The following is a 25,543-nucleotide window of genomic DNA, read 5'->3' as shown; positions in this document are numbered from 1 at the left end:
ATATTACAATTAGGGGTACAATTACAATGACAAGCATCATACTATTGGTTGTACTTTAGAGATAAAAAAATAAATAAATTATGTAGCAGGGCCAGAGCTATATAGAAACCAAAGTATCACAGACACCTTTGCTTTGAAGCAGTAAGTTACCATCTAGAAACCACTCAGCACACTGAGGTTCATCACAGTAATAAAATCAAAATACATTATAAGTGTGTTTCCTGACACATATGCAGGTGGGGCTTAAAAATATATTAATACAATTTGTTATGTACCATATTTTTAAGAAATTGCAGAGGGTAAAAGACATATATTTGATGGTTAATTAAAAAAAAAAAAATGCAAATAAAGATTTTATTATTATAAGAATCTTTTTTTTATTTTTTTTTTTTTATTTTTGTTAATATATGTAATATATATGTAATAAATTATTTTTTTTGTACATACATACAGACAGTAAGCAAAGCAATGACTAGAACCCAAATTCACGAGATCAAGAGTTTACCAATTAAATAATAAGTTCTTAGCGCCACCGTCTGGTGAGAATAGAAATAGAACTTCATAATAAAACAGAACAGTAGAAACATTTTGTATTTTAGCATCACATTAACATATTATTCATGTGTAGGAATTACATTTACATGCTCAAAGTAAACTTACTTTAAGATCATAAACTTGCATTGTAAGTATTGCCTTATTACACAAATTTAGTTTATAACTGAATCATGAATATTGTACATATTTCCTTTGTACCCATTTAGTGCTTAACACTGTGTCAGCTACGATAAGATTGTAAAAAGCAGGATATAAACTAATAAACTGACAAAGTTTCTCATTAAAAGTCTGACCACTTGTCTGATCACTGCTAAATCCCACTCAGTACAGTTATAGTGTAATAGTTAAAAATACACTTCAGGTAGCATCCATCCGTCTCATCATTATAAAGATCATTCTCATCAAATGTTTAATTTTGCCTTCATCTTTACCTTTTACGGTTCTGTTTTGTCATATATCACTTCTTTCCCATGTTCAGGTTCAATGAGACATGCATTAGCTGAATCTTCACCCAGAGTTGCATTCACTGTTGAAACATTGAACATTCTGCTTTACAGGCGAGTATATAATAAAATAATAGTAATGTTTGGTTTTAAAGCATCTAGCGAGGAATCATTATAAAGAAAAAAAGATTCTGCATAGTGACACCTACTTAAACCTAATATTCAAAGGACATTACATTATGAACAATAATGTTTATAATTCTCAAATCTTATCTGCAATTTAAGTTTAGACATTTGACACATTTCACACAGTATCTACTATAAAGACCGATCTGTTATGCTAAAATAAGCTAATAGTGTCATGATCATCAGCTGGAGTGCCCATGAACTACATTAGGGGGCACTCCACTCAGGACTCTTGCATTTGGTGTCCATTTCCAAACCGAAATCCAATTCCCATCCTGCCTCATACCTGGGACTGATTGCACACACACACCTGCATCTAATTACACACACACCTGCAGCTAACACACACACACACACACACACACACACACACATAAGCAGCACACTCACGCCAACTCACTGCGAAGTCTTGTTTAGCCCCGTCTAGAATTTCCGAGCATTTTCCTAGTTTGTTCTTTCCGTGTCTGATTTTGGATTGTGTATACCGCCTTTGATTCCCTGTCGCCTGCCCTGACCTCTGCCTGGTACTGTTACTGATTTTGGATATCCCTTTACACACTTGACACTGTTGTTGGATTACTGCCTGTTTGACCACTCTATAATAAACTACTGCATATAGATCCAAACGTCTCTGACTCCACGTTACAAATAGCATGTAAAAAAATTTGCCTTTATAACGTGGATTTTTAATCCTAAGTGAATCACCTTTTGAAGAAAGCAATACGTCTGTCTCTAGACCGTTTTTTGTTGTTGTTGTTGTTGTTCTGATACAATTTTCACAAGCATTTTTGTTGTTGTTGTTGTTGTTCTGAATCTCACAACAAATCATGAAAAAATTTTTCAGCATATTTCAGTTTTTCACAAGCAAATTGTACAATACAAAAAAAGCACAAAGTATTATTTTTATTTTTTTCTTCTAAAAGTAACATTCACAGTTACTGCCTTTTCATAATGTATGGTCATATAACCATAAAAGTATATAGAAATATAAAAACATTAGTACTTTTTACTCACCCATATCTGTTTCTAAATGCGTGATCACTAGAAACAGAAAAAAAGTATTAAGTTATAAAGGGTTCATAACATGATCCTTCAACAAAGAGGTCAGATTTTAATATTATTCACTACTTGAAGACCAGCAAAAAACAAGATCAGTTGACATATCTCAAAGTAGTCCATAATGAACTTTATTCATGTAAGAATTCATATACTGTATGTACTGTGCATTCATTCACTGTTTCGCAATGAATTTTATTAAAATGAAATTCATAATAAGGCTATATTAAACAAATTTCACCTTTTGGTATCTTCTGACTCTGCAAACGTTCATCAAGTTCTAAAAAAAAATCACACAATCAAAATATATGAAATCTATCTTATTTAATTTATAAATAAATAGAAAGTGTGTTAATTGTTTTTCAGAGCAAAGCAGAGTTCATAGTTAACTATATAAGGGATAATCCACAGCTAGGTGTGCAGATGATTTTAATGTAAAGAAACCCTCACTACAAAACTGACCATGTTTTATTCTCCTGTTCTCAGTCTGTAGTTGACTGTGTTCTGAAAAAAAAGTAAGAATAAAGACAAAACAACCTTGAATAGATATGGACAGTTGTTTCCACCAGGAGTAATACATTTATAAGGTAATTGTGAGTTTTTATTTCACAATTCTGACTTTATTTCTTGCCATTCTGACCTTTCCTGACAGAATAACAAGATATAAACACAGAAGTACTCCCCAAAATAAACATTTTGTCATTAATTACACACCTGCATGTCGTTCTAAACCCATAAGACCTTTGATCATCTTTAGACACAAATTAAGATACTTCAGATGAAATCCGAGAACTTTCTAACCCTGTATAGATAGCAACGCAACTGACATGTTTTATGGCCCAGAAAGGTAGTAAAGACATCATTAAAATAGTCCATTTGACATAAGCGGTTCAACTGTAATGTTATAAATCTATGAGAATACTTTTTGTGTGCAAAGAAAACAAAAATAATGACTTTATTTAACAATTTCTTCTCTTCTGGGTCGGTCTCCGCTGCCATTCATGAGAGTATCACATCGCATGTGTGTACCTCAGAATGCTGGCTTCTGCGTCATCACATCAGCATCATACGCATGCATCGTGCTACTCTCGTGAATGACAAGTTAAATACAAACCCGATTCCAAAAAAGTTGGGACATTGTACAAATTGTGAGTAAAAAAGGAATGGAATAATTTACAAATCTCATAAACTTATATTTTATTCACAATAGAATATAGATAATTTTGAAATGTCATGCCAAATATTGGCTCATTTTGGATTTCATGAGAGCTACACATTCCAGAAAAGTTGGGACAGGTAGCAATAAGAGGCCGGAAAAGTTAAATGTACATATAAGGAACAGCTGGAGGACCTATTTGCAACTTATTAGGTCAATTGGCAACATGATTGGGTATAAAAAGAGCCTCTCAGAGTGGCAGTGTGTCTCAGAAGTCAAGATTGGCAGAGGATCACCAATCCCCCCAATGCTGCAGTGAAAAATAGTGGAGCAATATCAGAAAAATTGCTAAGAGTTTGAAGTTATCATCATCTACAGTGCATAATATCATCCAAAGATCTCAGAGAATCTGGAACAATCTCTGTGCGTAAGGGTCAAGGCCGGAAAACCATACTGGATGCCCATGATCTTCGGGCCCTTAGACGGCACTGCATCACATACAGTAATGCTACTGTAATGGAAATCACAACATGGGCTCAGGAATACTTTCAGAAAACATTGTCGGTGAACACAATCGACTGTGCCATTCGCCGTTGCCAGCTAAAACTCTGTAGGTCAAAAAAGAAGCCATATCTGAACATGATCCAGCAGCGCAGGTGTTTTCTCTGGGCCAAGGCTCATTTAAAATGTACTGTGGCAAAGTGGAAAACTCTTCTGTGGTCAGACGAATCAAAATTTGAAGTTCTTTTTGGAAAACTGGGACGCCATGTCATCCGGACTAAAGAGGACAAGGGCAACCCAAGTTATTATCAGCGCTCAGTTAAGAAGCCTGCATCTCCGATGGTATGGGGTTGCATGAGTGCCTGTGGCATGGGCAGCTCACACATCTGGAAAGGCACCATCAATGCTGAAAGGTATATCCAAGTTCTAGAACAACATATGCTCCCATCCAGATGTCGTCTCTTTCAGGGAAGACTTTGCATTTTCCAACATGACAATGCCAGACCACATACTGCATCAATTACAACATCATGGCTGCGTAGAAGAAGGATACGGGTACTGAAATGGCCAGCCTGCAGTCCAGATATTTCACCCATAGAAAACATTTGGCGCATCATAAAGAGGAAGATGCAACAAAGAAGATCTAAGACAGTTGAGCAACTAGAAGCCTGTATTAGACAAGAATGGGACAACATTCCTATTCCTAAACTTGAGCAACTTGTCTCCTCAGTCCCTAGACGTTTGCAGACTGTTATAAAAAGAAGAGGGGATGCCACACAGTGGTAAACTTTTTTGAGATGTGTTGATGCCATGAAATTAAAAATCAACTTATTTTTCCCTTAAAATGATACATTTTCACAGTTTAAACATTTGATATGTCATCTATGTTGTATTCTGAATAAAATATTGAAATTTGAAACTTCCACATCATTGCATTCTGTTTTTATTCACAATTTGTACAGTGTCCCAACTTTTTTGGAATCGGGTTTGCATTTTAACTATGTCTTTATTACCTTTCTGGGCTATAAAACGTGCCAGTTGCATTGCTGTCTATGGAGGGTCAGAAAGCTCTCAGATTTCATCAAAAGTATCTTAATTTGTGTTCTGAAGATGAACAGAGGTCTTTTGGGTTTGGAACAACATGAGGGTGAATAATCAATAACAGAATTTACATTTTTGGATGAGGTATCCCTTTAATCTTTTGTAGATCAAAATTAATTAATTGATTCTTTGCAGTCTGAAGACATTTCAGAAAAATAGATAAAAAATATAATTATTTCAAAACTCTGAAAAAAGAGACATGAAGAAATATAAATAATGTTTTATTTTGTTTGTGTTTTATAGTGATTAATCATTTGAAAGTGGACTAAGAAATGAATAAAACATGTGACTCAAGCTCAAACACAAGAATTTTACCTCTGTATTTATGAATGAACACAGCTATCAGTACTGCAGCAAAACCACTGAGCACGACTATAACTGAAAACAGGATGGCTGATGTCCTCCAAAGATGAAACATATTACCTGTAAATAAAAAAAAAATGACTTACAATGAGCACACTGTCCAGGCAAACATTTATTTCTGTTTGATTCAAAATGATTAATGATTAAACAATGTTATTGTGGTATAGAACATACATACACAGTAAATAGTACAATACACATTTACCTAATACACTGAATTTATAATCAATGATTCAATCCAGCTGAATAAAATAATCATAAAAACATTATAAACTGTGCACCAAATGTGTCAGTACTTACTTGAGGTGATAATCAGTGTCTCCAGCATGTGATGTTTCAGTTTGACTCTGCAGTGAATCTTGCTGTCTGTCTCATATACAGTGACGGTGTGTTTAACACTGAATCCATCTTCATTTCTGTGTGTCTCTGTAGTTTCTGAACTCAAACGGACTCCTTCACTGTCCAGCCACTCAAGAACAGGTTCAGGATACCAACCTTCAGATTCACACTGTAGATAAAGCCGTCCTGTATCATCAAATCCATCTACAGTGATCACTGGAGGACTTCCTACAGCTACAAACCATCAAATCCATCTACAGTGATCAATTGTTTAGTAAAATTATTCTTTTTTTTTTTTTTTAGTAAACCTGTTTTTGTTTTGCTGAAAAACCATATCACACTCTTAAACTGCTGATTTATTTATTTTTTAATTAACCCAAGAGTTCAATATCAGGTTGAACTGATGATTTATTTATTTTTAATTAAACAAAACAAAACAAAACAAAACAAAATAAAACAAAATAAAACAAAACATAGAATCTGAATCTGTGAATCTGTCAATATTTACCCAGCAGTGAGTTGCCAAATAACCCAGCAACTGTACTTTTATCCCAGCATTTAAGAGCGAATAAATAAAAACATCCACAAATTACTCACCTTCAACAATAAAATCAACAGTGGCGTCACCAGACCAGGATTTGGACTGAATAAAACACTTGTAACGTCCTTCATCAGAGACTCGGACTGATGAGAGTTTGAGTGATGCGTTTCCTCTCTGTAATTCTTGATGATTCAGTTTTGTTCTCTCTCTGTAGGACTGAATCTGTTCTGTGTTTCTGTCGTCATGATCCTCGTAGAGATGCACTAGTGAGTTTTTCAGATCAGATCTAAACCACTCCACTCTCATGTCCACAACACTGATGCTGGGTTTGACTGAACAGGGCAAAATCACATCTTCACCAGCTACAGCAAATACAGTATCTGCAGGACCCACGACTTCATACTGCTCTGTAAAAGAGAAAGGGAGCAGAACTAAACTGCATGTCATAAAGGTTACGTGTTCTACAGATTTACAACAGTTGAAATACATTGAAGAATTTTTCTCATGTGACACTTTTCCAAAAAAAGCATGTTAAAGTGGCATCTGTTCATCTTTCATACTTCAGCTCTATGTTCATTCAGCTGAGGATTCATTCATTTCATTAAGCTAAAATCTTTCTGTTTGCACTTATGGATTTAAATATTTGTCATGTGGCTTTTTGTAATATTTGTACATTTGTTTGTTTAGATGTTAAATATCTTTGCAAAAAGGATAGTGCACATTACTGCAAAATTAATCTCTAGCCTGTACAGTTCGATAATGACCAGCTCGCTGTACTTAGTCCCTATAAGTTACTTATTAAATCTCCTTCCCTCTTTCTTTTACACATGAATACATACTTCAGCCCTTCAAATATTTACCTGATCTTGAATCTGTAGCTCCACTAATAATCAGGACAGTCAAACAAATGAACTTCATCTCTGTATGACACAGATGCTAAAAGAAGACAAAACATGTCAGAAAACACACAAAATGGTGTGCTAACATCCATATTTTTTTTTTTTTTTTTAAACATAACACACACCCAGAAAATCTAAATTCTGTGAATCTTAGTCAATCTATGTACCTTATCCTGTTTCTTAATTCTTCAACTCAACACTGTTCTCACGAGTGTGAATAAATAAGATTATATGAGAGATCATACGGAGATCATTCCTGGTCTGGTTTTACTTTCTCATATCACTAAACAACTTAAGTGATAACACAGTCCCTCCCATCATACTACTTAATAACCTGGGCTGCTAAGATCAACTTCTTCAGGCTTTGATTAGGGTATATAAATAGCATTTATGCAGGGATGTGATTTAAATGTTTATATCAATGTGCAGGTTGACCAACTTAGGGTTTGTTTATGTTAAGTTATTTGCATTTTTGGAGGGATATGATTTCACATTGAGGTCTTGCATATTTAGTTTTATATTTTTAATTTTAGATTTTTATCATGAAGTACTCCGAGCGTTTGCACTTGCAAAATAATGATGTCCCAAAGCCACACACCATAGATGCTTTAAGAAGGTGGGTAAAAATAACCATATAAGACTGAATGGTCTATTTAACTTAACAGTTTACTCAAAAATTTCAAGTACTCACCCTCATGTTGATCCAGATCCTTTAAGTCAGGGGTCACCACACTGTTGTTTTAATGAAATCTGAAAGATGTTTGTCCCTCTGCTTAAAGTCACCAAAAATGTTCATGTCCAAAAACTTAATCGTAGACAAAAAAGTAATCCATGATTTCATGAAGAGACATCATGACACTGTATTAGACAAAATCACATTCAATCATATTGATTTTTATGTATGCTTATTACTAAGGCATGGTTGACATATATCATTTTATTAATAATACATTGTAAGTTGGAAAAATATTAAGTTTCACTTGCATATGTTATAGCTATGATGAATTTATATGAATAAATAGGCTCTATAAAATATGTGAAAATGTTACAAATGACTCATTTTCTGTCCAGGCACTCAAGATGAGGTTCAGGATACCAACAGATTCACACTTTGTCAAGACAAAGTCAAATGAAATACTCAACACACTATATCATGCACAAAACATGTTGTTACACATACACATTGTTGGAAACTCAGAAGCGAAGACCAGGAGACTCTTGGGTAATCCCAGCAGATTTCTTTATTGAGAAACGCTTTGCGTGGCGCTGTAGTCATCAAAAAGTCTAACCAAAGCAAAGATACTTTGGAGTTTATATACATTCAAGTGGGAGGGATACATACAGTAGAGGTGGAGACAATCTAACCCATAGCATGCAACTGAAGTACAGGAATCAGCCCGCCACCGGCATTTTCCCAGCCTTGATCTCATCAGCATAACAGTGTCATTTAAATGCATAGGTGCTACTTCAATCAGCCTGACAGTATTGCCCATACCTTCAAATTACAACAGGGACAAAGGCACAGCTGTGTCATCCTTTTTTACCTCGAAATGTAAAACACAATGTACATAACCTTTTAGTTTATATACTATTACATTGGAACTTAGATTTAACATTTTAATAATTTGTAATCCCACAACATACATTCACTTTACATACAAGTCCCTACAATCAAAACATGATAACTGGGCTGCAGAAACTGCTCTCTGTGTGTAGACATGTGTCTCCAGACTTTGACTATCATAACTGGCATTTAATTTGAAGGATGTTAAAATATTTTTACATTAGCTATGTAAAAAAACACGATCACACTTGGAACATGGTTAGTCTCTTTTTTTTCTCTATTTATTAAGATTGTAAACGTTTCCTGGTGTACAGCTATTGACTTAATGCAATTAGTTAATTGATTATTTTTTAATGCAAGAAACATGTTTAAAACATCTGTGCTGCATTAAATATGTTAAAAACACTGTAATGCACAGTCAGTTCTAGAACTATACAGTCATCACATCAGGCATTACACTTTCACAAGTGTGGGATTTCAAAATGAGAACAAGGTGAGAATTTTACACTGTTTTTTTTTGTTTGTTTGTTTGTTTGTTTTTTTGTTTTGTTTTTGTTTTTGTTTTTTTAATTCTCAATGACAAAATAAATTAATTCATTCATTCACTTTATTTATAGAGCACTTTACAACTGCACCTGCAGACCAAAGTGCTGTACAATCAGAAAACACTTCATTAAAACACACAACTTAAAACAAGACACATCCTATAAAAAAGACTAGCCCACCCTCTCAAAGGCTAAAGACAAGAAATAGTTTTTGACTGAAATTTTAAAAGCATTTAAAGATGTGACCTCTCTAAGTTCCTGAGGGAGACTATTCCAGAGCCTTGGCCCCACAATTAAATTAATGTCTCCAGGTGCATTTTGAAATGTTTTAACTCATAATGTGAATGTCATTTCAGTTCTAATATATAACTATGAATTATTATATGCAGTAAATGACAAAGATATCCAAGCAATGTACAATGTTTAGCCACAAACTCAACTGACTGACTTCTCTTCTGTATGATTTCACTTCAGATGAGTCTCTTCAGATCCTAGAACTGTACATGAATTATGAGCTTCTAGAACTTCTGACAGAAGCTGTTGTGACCACCTCACTGAACTCCTTTCCACAAATTGAGCAAAGAAAAAAAAACTGTATAAATCACAAAAATAAATCACAAAATTTCTTAGTCTTATTAATTGCAAACAATAATTATCGTACTCTCTTAATATTCGAAGTCCAAACAGAGACCAAGTTTTTCTTCAAGAATGACACAGAGCTAAGAGATGATTACAACTACACAGCTCAGTCTAAGATAGGTTTGCTATTGAGAGATAATGTATGTAGCCTAATTTACACACATCTGGTACTGGTGAACATCGGTCTATTTTTGTAGTATTATCAATTTCAGATTCACACACCCCTAAATGTCAAAAGAACATCTGCTCAACATGTCAGTCAGATTGTCTCTTAATTCCTGTTTAAATGGGCAGAAGAAAAAAAAAAACTTCCTGCCTAAATGAGGATCAGAATTTATGTCAACAGTCAAAAGTCTGGCTATATGAGACACACTACTAATACAGAAATGTTTATGATAAAGTTTATCATCAAAAGACTGACCTGGGGTGCATTTCCCAAAAACCATCATTTTCTAACTAGTCTTTAGTTCCATTGAACTCTATTGGTAACGACGGAACTTAGCGACCTAGTTGCTTTTGGGAAACTTTTGGGTAAGAGTAGATATAGATATGAGACATGGACTCCACATCATAAAAGGAGACCAGACCCTCCTGATGATCCACACTCCAGGCTCCACACTCAGACTGTTCCACCCCATCATGTTAATGGACTAAATACCACTCAGTTCACTCCTTCACCTGCACCTCATTGTAAAAGACACTTTTTTTCTTCTTTTAATGGTGTGTTCGCTAAAAACAGAAAGAAAGTATAAAGTTATAAAGGGTCCATAACAGAATTCTTCTTAAGATCAGTAATAAGATAAATCTTAAAATCACCACTTGAAGACCATTGAAACCAACAGGACTTTAAACAGATGACTTATTTTTATAATACACTGTAATCGATTTAATTAATGTATTAATAATTTATAATTTATAATTAATAAAGAATTCATTTGGTGTTCAACATGTGACTCTGTGAATGCTGATCACTTTCTAAGTTCAGAATAAAGATAAGAACAACATTACATTATTTTTAATTATCTCTCATTTCAATTCATAGGATGTATTAACTGGTAACTGAATAAATAATTACATGTATACAATATAAACATACATTCATTATGATTGTGTGTGTGTGTATCTGAATTCTCTGTTTGATCGGGTTCTGAAGAAAATTCAGAATAAAGGCAAGAAAAAACATTAAATAGCACCGCATGTGGGTATGTATGGTAACTGAATAAATAACTCAAATGTACATTTTATAAACATGCATCTATTATAGGGGAGAAATTACTACAAATATATATATATATATATATATAACCCATTAAAACTGTTTTTTACATTACTAGTAAATAACCTAATAAAGATAAATTCAACTTGTATTCCGCTTATCTTAATCTGTACTTGATCATCTTCTGAAGAAAATGCTGAATAAAGGTGAGTGAAAACTTCAGAGGTGTAAAATACTTGAATAATTTGATAACACTTTATTTTGAAAATCCACTTTAGACATTCTACTAACAGTAAGTAACTTTGCAACTAGATGTCTACTAATAGTCATTGGAGTATTAGTGGACTGTCTGCTTATTATCTTATAAAACTTCATTTTGATGGGTCCACAACATACAGCTAACAGTCTACTCTGAGAGTTAGTAGACATGTAGTTGCAAATTAATGAGAATTAGTTGACATGTAGTTGCAAAGTTACCCACTGTTAGTAGAATGTCTAAAGTGTACTATCAAAATAAAGGGTCCCACTTTATATTGTGTCCCTAATACATGTGTACTTACATAGTACCTACTGTAAATGTGTATGTAGTATGTAACCATAGTGTAATTACACGTTAAAAAACATGCAACTATTATAGGGGAGAAATACTGTAAATGTGTATGTAGTATGTAACCATAGTGTAATTACACGTTAAAAAACATGCAACTATTATAGTGATTACAGCAAATATTTGATAATATGAATAATTTTTAATTTATTTGTAAGTATTTTATTTTTTAAATTGTTAGAGTGTTTATTTTATTAGATATCAAATAAATGAATTGTTTAAATTATTAGTAAGTATTTTATTTTTTAGAATAAAAATGAAATTATAACTAAAAAAGACAAATTCAACTGGTTTTATTCTTAATGTGATGATTATGTATTAGTTTATTTTATTTTGCATGTATATATTGTAAGTGAATAATTCAAATATACATTTTATAAACATGTATCTATTAAGGGGGTGGAATAATAACTACTAAAGGCAAGAGAAAACATTAAATATATAACATCATTCTTTTTTTCTAAATTGCACAATAAAAAAGTGCAAATAATATGCCTAATAAAAGAGTTCTTTTTTAAAATCCACCTTGTTGTTTTCTGTTCTTCTCCTTCTGTAGTTCATCACGTTCTGAAGAAAATTCAGAATAAAGGCAAGAGAAAACACCAAAATGGTACCTGAATAAATAATTCAAATAACATCACGGGTATTTATGCTAAGTCATAAATAATTCAAAATATACATTTTATCAAGATAAACGTATCTCGGGATAATAAGTAAAGGGTGGAATTAATAAACTACAAAATATAAAAAACGAAAATTTTTTTTTTTAAAATTGATAGTGAATCTTTTAAAAGTGAACCTCAATAAAGATAAATTCACCCTCGATTGAATTCTGTTCTTCTCCTCCAGTAGTTCCTAACAAACCATCACGTTCTGAAGAGAAAATTCAGATTTAAAATAAGGCAAGAGAAATAATTAAAACATCAAATAGATATAACATCAAACAGGTATTTATGGTAAGTATTTAATTTTTTAAATAAAAATGAAATAATTTATAAAAACATGTATCTATTAAGGGGTAAAAAGAATAATCTGAAGAAAAACCAAATATAAAAAAGAACTTTTTTTTTAAATTGATTTTATAACGTATTTAGGGGTGGTGAAATAATAAATTGATAGTGAAATAATAACCTAATAAAGATAAATTCACCTTGTTGAATTCTGTTCTTCTCCTTCTCCAGTAGTTTTTCACGTTCTGAAGAAAATTCTGAATGAAGGCAAGAGAAAACACCAAATAGATAACATCACGGGTATTTATGCTAAGTGAATAATTCAAATATACATTTTATAAACGTATCTATTAAGGGGTGGAATAATAACTACAAATATAAAAAAAGAACGATTTTTTTTTTAAATTGATAGTGAAATAATAACCTAATAAAGATAAATTCACCTCGTTGTTGTTTTCTGTCCTGTCTCCTCTGAAGAAAAGTAGTTCATCACGTTCTGAAGAAACTAGCATTTTTCCAGAATAATGTATCTATTAAGAGCTGGAAAAACTAAACATTAAAATAAAGACCATAATTATTTCTTAATTGAGGAAGAAGAACCTACAAAGATAAAACAGTTGAAATTATCCTTTAAATCAATCTGAAGAAATTCAGAAAATTAAAGAGAATAATAATAAAAAATAACATAAAAATTTTACAGGACCAAGATATATACAAAAAACACATATTTGAATACACATGTGTAAAATTAATGAATAAAATAAAAAATAACAAAAACTTTTGTACCAAAAACAAGTAAAATATTTTGTGGCATGAAAACAAACTTTACATTAAAAATGAAATTATAACTAAAAAAAGACAAATTCACCTTGTTTTTTTCCCGTGTTCTCATTCTGTAGTTCGTCATGTTCTGAAGAAATTCAGAAAAAAAGCAAGGGAAGGTGACCAAAGATATACACTTTTCCTTATATGACAAAAAGTATGAATACAGTGTGTGCTGATTAAATATTTTGTGGATGAAATGTATGGAGTCAATTTTGTGTCTTTTTTTTATTCAATCAAACATACCATTTTTGAGAGCAAAATTAATACAATTGTAATTAAAGAATAAGGACCGCAAAAATCGGTATAGTATTTATTGATATTTCAATGGAATAAGGACACAATCGCGTCTGCTTCTGTTTCTTTGTGATCACAGGGTTTCACTAAACAATGTCAATTTTAAGAAGAAAATGTTTTGTTTTCTAGGAATACATTTGATAATAGTTGGGTACTTGTACATTAGGATAAGCCTAAATTAGGGATGGCTGAGAAAGGCTGTGCCAAATGGGCAGAAAGCAGAGTGGCTGATTATACCATCAAGCGTGTGTCCATAAAAGCAGGTTGGTACAGTGAAATATGGTCAAACTTCTTTGTTAGGCCATTATAGTGTGTGTCACCAGCCGCTGTCATATTAATTATTGAACATGGCTAAAAAAGACTGCTCTGAAATGACTTGGCTCATTCAACTGTATTGTGCAATATGTTAAGTTGAAGGTCCATTAAAATTGTTACAGTAAAAGTTATTGAAATGTAGATTTCATTTAGAAAATTAGACTGTGTATTAAGCACCATGTTAAAACACACCCTCTCCATGCCACAACCGGGTTTGGTGGGTGTGGTGGGTGTGGCCAAACGATTGCATCAAGAGTGACCAACAGAAACAGGTCTTTCATTCTAGTGCAGTTACTGCCAACTGAGATGCAGCTTCACTCACAAGTAAAACTTTTCAACACGCAAGCAAAGATTTTAGACCCGCAAAAATGAGACCAGAAACAGAACAATAAGCAAAATATATGGGTGCGTAATGAAAAGTGTAGGAATGGCATAGAATATTTATTTGCAGTACAAATATTTTTTTATCAATTGTTGTAAATAAAACAGTTCTTGGCAATATTTTTTATTTGCAGTCTTTTATTTTTTAACTACAATATATTTTGTTCTCAAGCACAGTATGTTTGATTAAATAAATAAGACACAAAAGTAATTCCAAAGTAATGAGACTTTAAATTAGTAGTGAAATAATAACTAAATGACTTTCAGAAAGAAAGAAAAAATGACAGATTTCTCCAGTCCTGCATGTATGTCCACCTTTGGACACTATGAGTGGACTGAGGAATAATAAACATATGACAGCTAGCCCTAGGATCCCTTATTTATTTAAATCAAATATAATACACAAACAAACAAGAATTTTACCTCTGGTTTTACGAACAAACGCAGCTAACAGTATTCCAGCAATCACAATGAGCACAACAGCAACTGAAGACAAGATGATTGATGTCCTCCAAGGGTTAAAACTCTTACCTGCAAAACAACACAGTGACCTTGAGCACATTGTGTCCAGTCAAATATTTATTACTATTTAATTAAAAATGATTAATAATGCAAGCAAGATACATTTGTATACATACACAGTAAAAAAAAAGTGCAATTAAAACTAACACTGCTGATGCTTTTTGATTTATATACTCTATTGTAATGCACTACATTCAGAATTAAAGTGTAACTTGCTGATTTTCAGCCCACTTGTATCATTAGAATGTCAGTATTCTATGTAAATAAACAATATTACATTTTTCTCCAAGTTATCTGTACCTAGATACCCCTGTTTATTTGTCAGTAAAACATATACAACATTCTAACAATACAAAGCGAGTTAGAAATCTGCTAAGTTACACTTTATTTGATCTACTCTACAGCATCAAATAACCATAAAAATATCATAAACATTGCACAACAAAAATGTGTCAGTACGTACTTGAGGTCACAATCAGTGTCTCCAGCATGTGATGTCTCAGTTTGACTCTGCAGTGAATCTTGTCGTCTCTGTGTTGTACAGTGATGGTGTGTTTCACACTGAACCCATCTGTGTTTCTTTGCATCTCTGTTGTTTCTGAACTCAAACGGACTCCTTCACTGTCCAGCCACTCAAGAACAGGTTCAGGGTTCCAACCTTCAGATTCACACTGTAGATGAAGGCTTTCTGAATGATCAAATCCTACAGTGATCACCGGAGGACTTCCTACAGCTAGGGACACCAAGATGGAGAACATTCAATGGGTGCATAACCCTATTTTATCTGCCTATATACCCGTTTTTGTTCTGTATTTTTGTTTTTGTTTGTTTGTTGCTTGTGTTATGTTAAGTTTTTCTTTTATAAATCAATTTTGTTTTTCTTCTAATAATAATAGTTTTTTTGTATTCTAATTTTTATACCTACGTTTATGTGCAGAGAATACTATTCCCACTAGCAAGGTGAGTTGTAACAGTATGAGGTGATTTGTTACAGTAATAGAAAACATGAATGAAAAAAAAAAGGTGAAATCCCTTGTATGCAAAAACCGGAAAGTCCTTATATGGAGATGGTTTGGGCGTGTTTGATGCAAATGACTAAACTTGGGCACGCAGTCATTTATAAAACCTAAAATTCAACATTAGAATGAGGTCGGGAACAAATTCACGTATGCACGTTGTGATAGGTGCTAATGTTTTGTGAGAAGTTCTCCTGTTCTCCTGTGCATATAAATATGATTAATCCATGCAATTATTTAGTGAATGAGACCCAGTGGGTGCTTGTTAGTCACTTTCTCGTTGTGTCAAATGTGGGCTTATACACCATCTCATTTCATTGTGTTCAATCTTTGTGGGTCCAGTATAAAAGTTGTGTGACAATCTTTGCAAAACATGATATTTCAATGCCCTTATAGACAGTGTTCCCTCTAAGCTGCGCGCGCGGCCGCGCGGAAGAAATAATGTGCCGCACACACGCAAAAATTCTAGTAAAACGAAAGAATTGCAATGATCGGGTAAACTATGGAGACAGATTAATCTCAAATATAATTCACGCAAAAAACACGATTCACACATGCGTAGACAATTTCACATGCATGGAACCTAATTCACGTACATACAAAAAAAATTCACGTGCATGTGAGTGATATATATTAATATATATTGAAATTAAGATGTTCAAATTAGAATTATATATTTATAAAATAAATTTCACAAATGCAAAACACAATTCGTAGATAAACAACTGTGCACAAAAACCTTTGAATGTTTAAAATACGAGTGTCTGAATGTACAAATCGTCATTTACTACGAATCCACTCGGATTTGTGTGTGTGTGTTTTTGAGCACTTTCCTGGCAGAGCTCTCTTCCCACGTGGGTCTGTCGTACTCTTTTAGCCATCAGATGCGAGTACCATTCAACCAATCATATCATAGCCACTGAGAGTGCATTCAAGGAGCACGATTCTGCGCACCTTTTGCGCAATATGGATTAATAGAACGGAAATTAAGCCTTACATCAGTAATCCCATAGACAGTAAAGAAATGGACACAGCGACCCAACTGGAACTCAATTGAGACAAGTGAAGCCCATTTTTAGCGAGTTTTAGAACTTCCGTTTCTGACGCGCAGACTCAAACTAAGCTTGATGACGTCAGCAACCTGTCTGACAGATGTAAATCTTCTAGTAGCTGTGCGTGCAAACTGCCATCGTTAATCTTGCAGAGACGGCGAGCTTGAGCGGGGAGTTCTTTGGCGTGAGTGAGCAGGAGTAAGTATTCTATGGAGACAGATTAGTCTCAAATATAATTCACGCAAAAAACACGATTCACACATGCGTAAACAATTTCACATGCATGAAAACCTAAATTCACGTACACACACAAAAAAAATTCACGTGCGTGAAAAAAAAAATATATTCACAAAAAGCAATTCACATGCGCAAACAATAAAATTATATATTCATAAAATACATTTCACAAATGCAAAAACACAATTCGTAGATATACAACTGTGCACAAAAACCTTTGAATGTTTAAAAATGTACGTAAGTGTTGATCTGAATGTAACAAATCGTCATTTACTACGAATCCACTCGGATTTGGTGTGTGTGTGTTTTTGAGACTTTCCCTGGCAGAGCTCTCTTCCTACGTGGGGTCTGTCGTACTCTTAGCCAATCAGATGCGAGCTTACCATTCAACCAATCATATCATAAGCCACCGAGAGTGCATTCAGAAGCTCGCAGGCAATCGGGGAGACATCAAGAGAGAAGCCCATAGAAGCCCTGGCGTTACATTTTAAAATACTATACAAAATAATTAATCAGAATACTTACTCCTGCTCACTCAGGCCAAAGAACTCCCCGCTCGAGCTCGCCGTCTCTGCAAGATTAACGATGGCAGTTTGCACGCACAGCTACTAGAAGATTTACATCTGTCAGACAGGTTGCCGACGTCATCAAGCTTAGTTTGAGTCTGCGCTAGTCAGAAACGGAAGTTCTAAAAATCGCGCTAAAATGGGCTTCACTTGTCTCAATTGAGTTCCAATTGGGTCGCTGTGTCCATTTCTTTAACTGTCTATGGATTACTGATGGTAAAGGCTTAATTTCCGTTCTAATTAATCCATATTGGCATTCAAAAGGGTGCGCAGAAGCGTGCTCCTTGAATGCACTCTCAGTGGCTTATGGATATGATTGGTTGAATGGTAAGCTCGCATCTGATTGGCTAAAGAGTACGACAGAACCACGTGGGAAGAGAGCTCTGCCAGGAAAGTCTCAAAAACAGACACACACAAATCCGAGTGGATTCGTAGTTAAATGACGATTTGTACATTCAGACAGTCGTGACTAATTTTAAACATTCAAAGGTTTTTGTGCACAGTTGTTTATCTACGAATTGTGTTTTGCATTTGTGAAATTTATTTTATGAATATATAATTTTATTTTGCGCATGTGAATTGCTTTTTGTGAATATATATTTTTTTCATGCACGTGAATTTTTTTTGTATGTACGTGAATTAGGTTCCATGCATGTGAAATTGTCTACGCATGTGTGAATCGTGTTTTTTGCGTGAATTATATTTGAGATTAATCTGTCTCCATAGTATTCTGATTAATTATTTTGTATAGTATTTTAAAATGTAACGCCAGGGCTTCTATGGGCTTCTCTCTTGATGTCTCCCCGATTGCCTGCGAGCTTCTGAATGCACTCTCGGTGGTTTATGATATGATTGGTTGAATGGTAAGCTCGCATCTGATTGGCTAAAGAGTACGACAGACCCACGTAGGAAGAGAGCTCTGCCAGGAAAGTCTCAAAAAACACACACCCCACAAATCCGAGTGGATTCGTAGTAAATGACGATTTGTACATTCAGACACTCGTACATTTTAAACATTCAAAGGTTTTTTGTGCACAGGTGTATATCTACGAATTGTGTTTTGCATTTGTGAAATGTATTTTATGAATATATAATTTTAATTTTGCGCATGTGAATTCCTTTTGTGAATATATTTTTTTTTTCACGCACGTGAATTTTTTTTGTGTGTACGTGAATTAGGTTTCATGCATGTGAAAATTGTTTACGCATGTGTGAATCGTGTTTTTTGCGTGAATTATATTTGAGACTAATCTGTCTCCATAGTAAACTGTTCTGAAGTTGATATCGCTATAGAGTTCGGACCGGTGAATGCGGTTTACAGGTTTCATAAAAAGAGAATGATGTGCGCCAAACGAGTCGCTAACGAATACTTCAATGGTTGCGGACGAAATAGCTAAAATCGAGAGCCAAGCAACGCAAACTCAATGACGTGAAATAAAACGTCCTCGTGTTTGAAGAAGAGTGGCTTGATTAAGTGCTGGAAATAGCGGATGATGGGCACAGAACGGAAACAAAACTCATAAATTTACAGTCACACAAGGGTGTATTGTGCAAACTGTACTTCATAGCGATGTTTAGATTCATGGTCACGTTTTCTTTTCTTTGAAAATATTTAACTTGCAGATCTCATGCTTCAGCTTGTTTTCTATTCTCTTCTATCAGTTTAAATGCTTCAGTTTTTTTTTTGTATTATATAATGTTAGGCCTATATTATAAACCTAATAAATAATTGACCTTGTTTTTTTAATGGAGTCACTTATGCTCATCAAAGCTGTATTTATTTGATCAAAAATACAAAAAAAAAACAGTAATATTGTGACCTATTAGGCTATTGCAATTTCTAACATTAGTTAGGCCTACCTATTTTAATATACTTTAAAATATAATGTATTCCTGGTGAAGCAAAGCAGAATTTTAGCATCATTACTCCAGTCTTCAGTGTCACATGATCCTTCAGAAATCATTCTAATATGATGATTTATTATCAGTGTTGAAACTGTTGTGCTGCTTAATATTTTTTTCTATAATATAATATTCTTTGCTTTGATTCTTTGATTAGGCTAATTAATGTTAAAAAGAACAGCATTTATTCAAAATATAAATATTTTCTAACAATATAAGTCTTTACTATCACTTTTTATCCATTTAACACATACTTGCTGAATAAACGTATTAATTGAAAAAAATATAAAAAATAAAACAATTATTGACCCCAAACTTTTGAATAGTATAGTGTAGATTGTAACACACAATTTCTATTTCGAATAAACAGTTTTTTTTTTTTTTTTTTTTTTTTTTTTTTTTTTTACTTTTTATTTATCAAAGAATCCTTAAAAATATCACAGGTCGGAAAAAATATTAAGCAGCACAACACTGATTATAAATTAGCATATTAGAATGATTTCTAAAGGATCATGTGACACTGAAAATTCAGCTTTGCTTTACAGGAATAAATTACATTTTAAAGTAAAATAAAGTAGAAAACTTTTATTTTAAATTACAATAATATTTCACAATATTATTTTGTGAAATAATATTCAGTATTTTATATCAAATAGATACAGCCTTGATAAGCCTAAGAAACTTCTTTAAAAAAATTACTGATCCCAAACTTTTAAACGGCAGTGTATTATACTTTTTAAACATTCTCAGGTAACCTACATCATTTAGTTACATCAAGCGTCAAATCAAATATAAATAGCACATTAAAGGGATAGTTCACCCAAATATTAAAATTATGTCATTAATGACTCACCCTCATGTCGTTCCAAACACGTAAGACCTCCGTTCATCTTCGGAACACAGTTTAGATATTAGATTTAGTCCGAGAGCTTTCTGTTCCTCCATTGAGAATGTATGTACGGTATACTGTCCACGTCCAGAAAGGTAATAAAAACATCTTCAAAGTAGTCCATGTGACATCAGAGGGTCCCGGTAGAATTTTTGAAGCATCAAAAATACATTTTGGTCCAAAAATAGCAAAAAACTACGACTTTATTCAGCATTTGTCTTCTCTTCCGGGTCTGTTATGAGCGCGTTCACAACACTGCAGTTTAGTGATATCCGGGTTCGCGAACGAATCACTCGATGTAACCGGATCTTCTTGAACCAGTTTCACCAAAACAAACTGAATCGTTTGAAACTGTTCGCGTCTACAATAAGCATTAATCCACAAATGACTTAAGCTGTTAACTTTTTTAACATGGCTGACACTCCATCTGAGTTCAAATAAACCAATATCCCGGAGTAATTCATTTACTCAAACAGTACACGGACTGAACTGCTGTGAAGAGAGAACTGAAGATGAACACCGAGCCGAGTCAGATAACGAACGAAACATTGACTCGTTCTCGAGTCAAGAACCGGTTCTGTCGGGACGCGTCCGGTTCGAGAACCGAGGAGATGATGATACTGTGCATGCGTGATTCAGCGTGAAGCAGGCTGACACACAGGCGCGTCTTCGGAACCGAACTGGTTCTTTTGGTGATCGATTATGAACTGATTCTGTGCTAATGTAGTATGAGCGGCGGGGGTAAACCGAAGGCTTGAATCAAGTGCAATCATCGCCAATGAAGTCATTACAATCGAGCGCAAAAGACATGGTGAAACCGTTTTCCTTCAACCGGTTTATTTGAATCGAACTGTCTGAAAGAAACCGGCTTCGCGGGAAAGGTTCGCGGAAAAGAACCGAACTTCCCATCACTACTAATGATCCAAAAACCAATGCAACCGGTTCTTGACTCGAGAACGAGTCAGTGTTTCTTTCATTATCTGGCTCGGCTCGGTGTTCTTGTTTAATTGTAGTTCAGTCAGTGTACTGTTTGAGTAAATGAATTACTCCGGGATATTGGTTTATTTGGACTCAGAGGGAGTGTCAACCATGTTAAAAAAGTTAACAGCTTAAGTCATTTGTGGATTAATGCTTATTGTTGACGCGAACCATTTCAAATGATTCAGTTCGTTTTGGTGAACTGGTTCAAGAAGATCCGGTTACATCGAGTGATTCGTTCGCGAACCGGATATCACTAAACTGCAGTGCTGTGAACGTGCTCACAACAGACCCGGGAGAGAAGACAAATGCTGAATAAAGTCGTAGTTTTTTTGCTATTTTTGGATCAAAATGTACTTTTCGATGCTTCAGAAAATTCTAACGGACCCTCTGATGTCACATGGACTACTTTGAAGATGTTTTTATTACCTTTCTGGACGTGGACAGTTTTACCGTACATACATTTTCAATGGAGGGACAGAAAGCTCTCGGACTAAATCTAAAATATCTTAAACTGTGTTCCGAAGATGAACGGAGGTCTCACGGGTTTGGAACGACATGAGGGTGAGTCATTAATGACATCATTTTAATTTTTAGGTGAACTATCCCTTTAAAGTTAAAAGTTACACACTTTTTGTGTTTGCGCTTTACAGGTCTGGTATAAAGAATGTTTTTGCTCAGGTGGCCGAAATGTCCGTCCAATAGAGAACAGTTTTATATTCAGCAAGAAAAAAAAATAGAGGGAACATTGCTTATAGAACCCGTTACAACTGACCCCATGTTACACACACCCCAGTCTTCCCTACACCAAAGCTTCATGTCTAAAATCATTAAATGTTTGTTTTCATTGGTTTACTCACCTTCAACACTGACATCAACAGTAGCGTCATCAGACCAGGATTTGGACTGAATAAAACACTTATAACGTCCTTCATCAGAGACTTGGACTGATGAGAGTTTGAGTGATGCATCTCCTCTCTGTAGTTCTTGTTCATTCAGTTTTGTTCTCCCTCTGTAGGACTGACTCTGTTCTGTGTTTCTGTCATCATGATCCTCATAGAGATGCACTAGTTGTGAGTCTTTCAGATCAGATCTAAACCACTCCACTCTCATGTCCACAACACTGATGCTGGGTTTGACTGAACAGGGCAGAATCACTTCTTCACCAGCTACAGCAAATACAGGATCTACAGGTCCCACCACATCATACTGCTCTGTTATAAAAGAAAGAAAGCAGGTGTAAAATTTGTGTTAAAAAGGTTCTCTTTTGATCGGGTTCAATGGCATTGCATCAGTTGCTGATGCTTTAGGGAAACTCCTTTTCTCCGAAATGCTGAAGCCTGCATTGGATCACACCTGTGCACAGACAAATGTCATCTCAGCATGTGCAAACAAATGGGGCCTTCTGCCTACTTAAGTTGGTGCTAAATGCAATTTGATCGAAATCTTTTTCCTCCAGCACGATGATTGTCTCCTCACTGACACAAAAGAAGAAAGAGCCTTCCTGCTCACTGTAGAAGAGCTTCAGCAGTGGATTATGACACTGGCAGCAGTCTCAGCAGAGAACAGCACTTCTCCCCTGTGGCTATCTGCCTATTCATAATGTGTCTCGTGTTTGCCTTCCAACCCCTTACTCAGTTCCGGGTGTCGGGGCTTTGTGTTGTCATAAAAATCAATCACCTTCACGAGAAGAGCACTTCTCCTCTTCACAGCAGCATGAACATTATCAGTTCCTCGCCCCACTGCAGCAACCTACAAGCACTTCAGCCCCTCAAAACCTGAACCCAGGCTTGGGAAGCTATTCCGGGTGTGTCAAATTAGGTCTTGGAAACAGTCAAATGAGGCTTAAGTTACTTCAAAGAAAGATGATGGATCTGAAACATGCATACTTTCATATCCACAGATCCTCGCGTAAGAGTGAGTTTTTGAGTTTTGTTTTTATGTGGATGTGTTAGAAGTATGCTTTCTTTTCTCACTGTCTCTGGCACCACACACATTTACCAAGAGAGTGGATGCGGCCCTCACCCCCCGTGACAGAAGGAAGTGCGCATCCTTAATTATCTCGACGACTGGCTTGTTCTGGCCTGGTCAGAGCATGAGCTATGTGCACAAAGATCCCTGTTCCTCAGCCATTTGGAATGCTTGGGGCTCAGAATCAACATGCATAAATCAAATCCCAGCCAACAAATATCTATCCTGGGCAGAGTTCTCAATTCAGCCCAAATGTGGGCCTAGCTTTCACCGTAACAATCTCTGAATATTCAGCAGCTTGCTCCATTGTTCAAGGTCTGGAACTTACTTCCCCTAAAGACATTTCAGAGGCTACTAGGCCTAATGGCAACTGCCTCTTCACTAGTACCACTGGGCCTGCTGCACATGTGGCCCCTTCAATATTGGCTGAAAGCCTGGGTCCTGCCCCATGCTTGGAATCTGGGACTAAGGGTGACCCACGGCTGTTGGAGATTGATCTGGGGCAGGTCTCCAGAAGGAAAATTGTCATGACAGATGCTTCCAACTCGGGTTGGGATTCCGTGTGCGATGGCAGACCCGCATTCGGCTCCTGCATCAGCACTGGCATACAGTATCAACTGCCTAGAAATTATGGTAGTTATTCTGGTGCTCAAGGCCTTCCTGTCAATTCTGAGAAGGCACCATGTCCTGGTCCATTCAGACAACATGACAGTGGTGGCCAACATAAACCACCAAGGGGGACTCAGGACGCACCCTCTGTACAATCTGGTGAGGGGTCTTCTTCTATTGGCACAACAAAACCTTTGTTCGGTGAAGGCAGTGCACCTTTGTGTCTTTCTAAGAAATATAGATATAAAGGGATATTTATGCCTTCACTTTATGCAAAATAGCTAAATAAATTAAACATTCTTTCTAACATCTCCTTTTGTGTTCCAGAGAAGAAATACGGGTTTGAAATGATATGAAATTACATTTAAAGGGATTATGAACTATCCGCTTAAATTAGAAAAAGCAAACAAACAGTTTGTTTGTTTGTTCTACAGACTTAGGACTTGTGCAGTTTTTACATTATGTGCAGTTATTACATTATGAGTTGCTCCAGGACAGTTAAAATATACTGAAGAATTCTTATCTTCATTATAATAAATGTCTGGTGTGATAATCCTGCACTGTAACAATACAAGACACACATTTTTTCTAAAAAACATGTTTCCATGTAAAGCAGCATGTGTTGTTTCTCCACACAAACCTCAGCTCTGCATCAGTTCAGCTGAGGATTCATTCACTATGTTAAACTACATACAACACTGCCTGTTTACACTTTTATGGTTTTGTTACTTATTACATGGCTCTTTGGAAAACTTGCTTCTGATTGGTCAATCTTGTCATTCAGTGGTCAAATATTTCTGGATAATGAATCTTCAGTTGGACTATGACCGGCTGATTGTACGTTGGCCCTTATACAAGTTAATTTTTTTATTTCTTTTATCTTTTTTTTTTTTTACATGAACACAAACTTAAATACAAATACTTACCTGATCTTGAGTAAGTAATTCCACTAATAATCAGGAGAGTCAAAAAAATGAAATTCATCTTTGTAGGATATGGATGCTTGAAAGAAAAATACGAAAACAAAGACGTGCATTATAACCAGAATACTCACAGAATGGGGAGTTAATATGCATGTGTTTTCTTTATGTTACACATCACCAGAAAATCTAAATTCAGAAAATCAGTGAAGACTTACTTGTTCCTGTGTGTTTCTCAATTCTTCCAGGACTTACCTCAAACTCAAAACTCTCAAGCGTGTGAATAAATGCAAGATCATACAGAGATATTTCCTGGTTTAGTTTTACTTTCTCATTTCACATGTGAACGTCTTAAGTGATTACACAGTTCCTCCAATCATACTAGTGTTACATTCTCCTCTGTAG

At 34.9% G+C, this 25,543-nt stretch overlaps 1 protein-coding gene across 5 annotated transcripts; it reads right to left on the bottom strand.

The window, feature by feature from the left end:
* Nucleotides 1–478: 478 nt before the first annotated feature.
* On the bottom strand, nucleotides 479–25,543 carry LOC109078589 (butyrophilin subfamily 1 member A1-like). 5 transcript variants are annotated; one of them, XM_042719597.1, is made up of 12 exons: nucleotides 12,862–12,910; nucleotides 12,237–12,278; nucleotides 8,321–10,617; nucleotides 7,832–7,945; nucleotides 7,102–7,177; nucleotides 6,298–6,648; nucleotides 5,662–5,934; nucleotides 5,314–5,421; nucleotides 2,703–2,744; nucleotides 2,482–2,520; nucleotides 2,199–2,225; nucleotides 479–1,081 (listed from the first exon to the last, which is right to left on the bottom strand). In XM_042719597.1, exons 4-12 carry the CDS (start codon nucleotides 7,835–7,837, stop codon nucleotides 990–992), a joined length of 1,014 nt encoding a protein of 337 aa, XP_042575531.1. In that variant the 5' UTR covers nucleotides 7,838–7,945; nucleotides 8,321–10,617; nucleotides 12,237–12,278; nucleotides 12,862–12,910; the 3' UTR covers nucleotides 479–989. The 5 variants fall into 5 exon arrangements, with proteins under 5 accessions (XP_042575531.1, XP_042575532.1, XP_042575535.1 ...); XM_042719598.1 differs by having other exon boundaries at nucleotides 8,321–10,599; XM_042719601.1 differs by lacking the exons at nucleotides 479–1,081; nucleotides 2,199–2,225; nucleotides 2,482–2,520; ... (5 more) ...; nucleotides 7,832–7,945; nucleotides 12,862–12,910 and adding exons at nucleotides 13,530–13,571; nucleotides 14,900–15,007; nucleotides 15,462–15,731; ... (1 more) ...; nucleotides 25,145–25,220; nucleotides 25,394–25,543 and having other exon boundaries at nucleotides 8,364–10,617.

The sequence above is a fragment of the Cyprinus carpio genome, chromosome B3 (assembly GCF_018340385.1).
Source record: "Cyprinus carpio isolate SPL01 chromosome B3, ASM1834038v1, whole genome shotgun sequence".
NCBI lineage: Eukaryota > Metazoa > Chordata > Actinopteri > Cypriniformes > Cyprinidae > Cyprinus > Cyprinus carpio.
The sequence above is the reverse complement of the archived record's forward strand: the minus strand, read 5'-3'. Positions and strand labels throughout refer to the sequence as shown.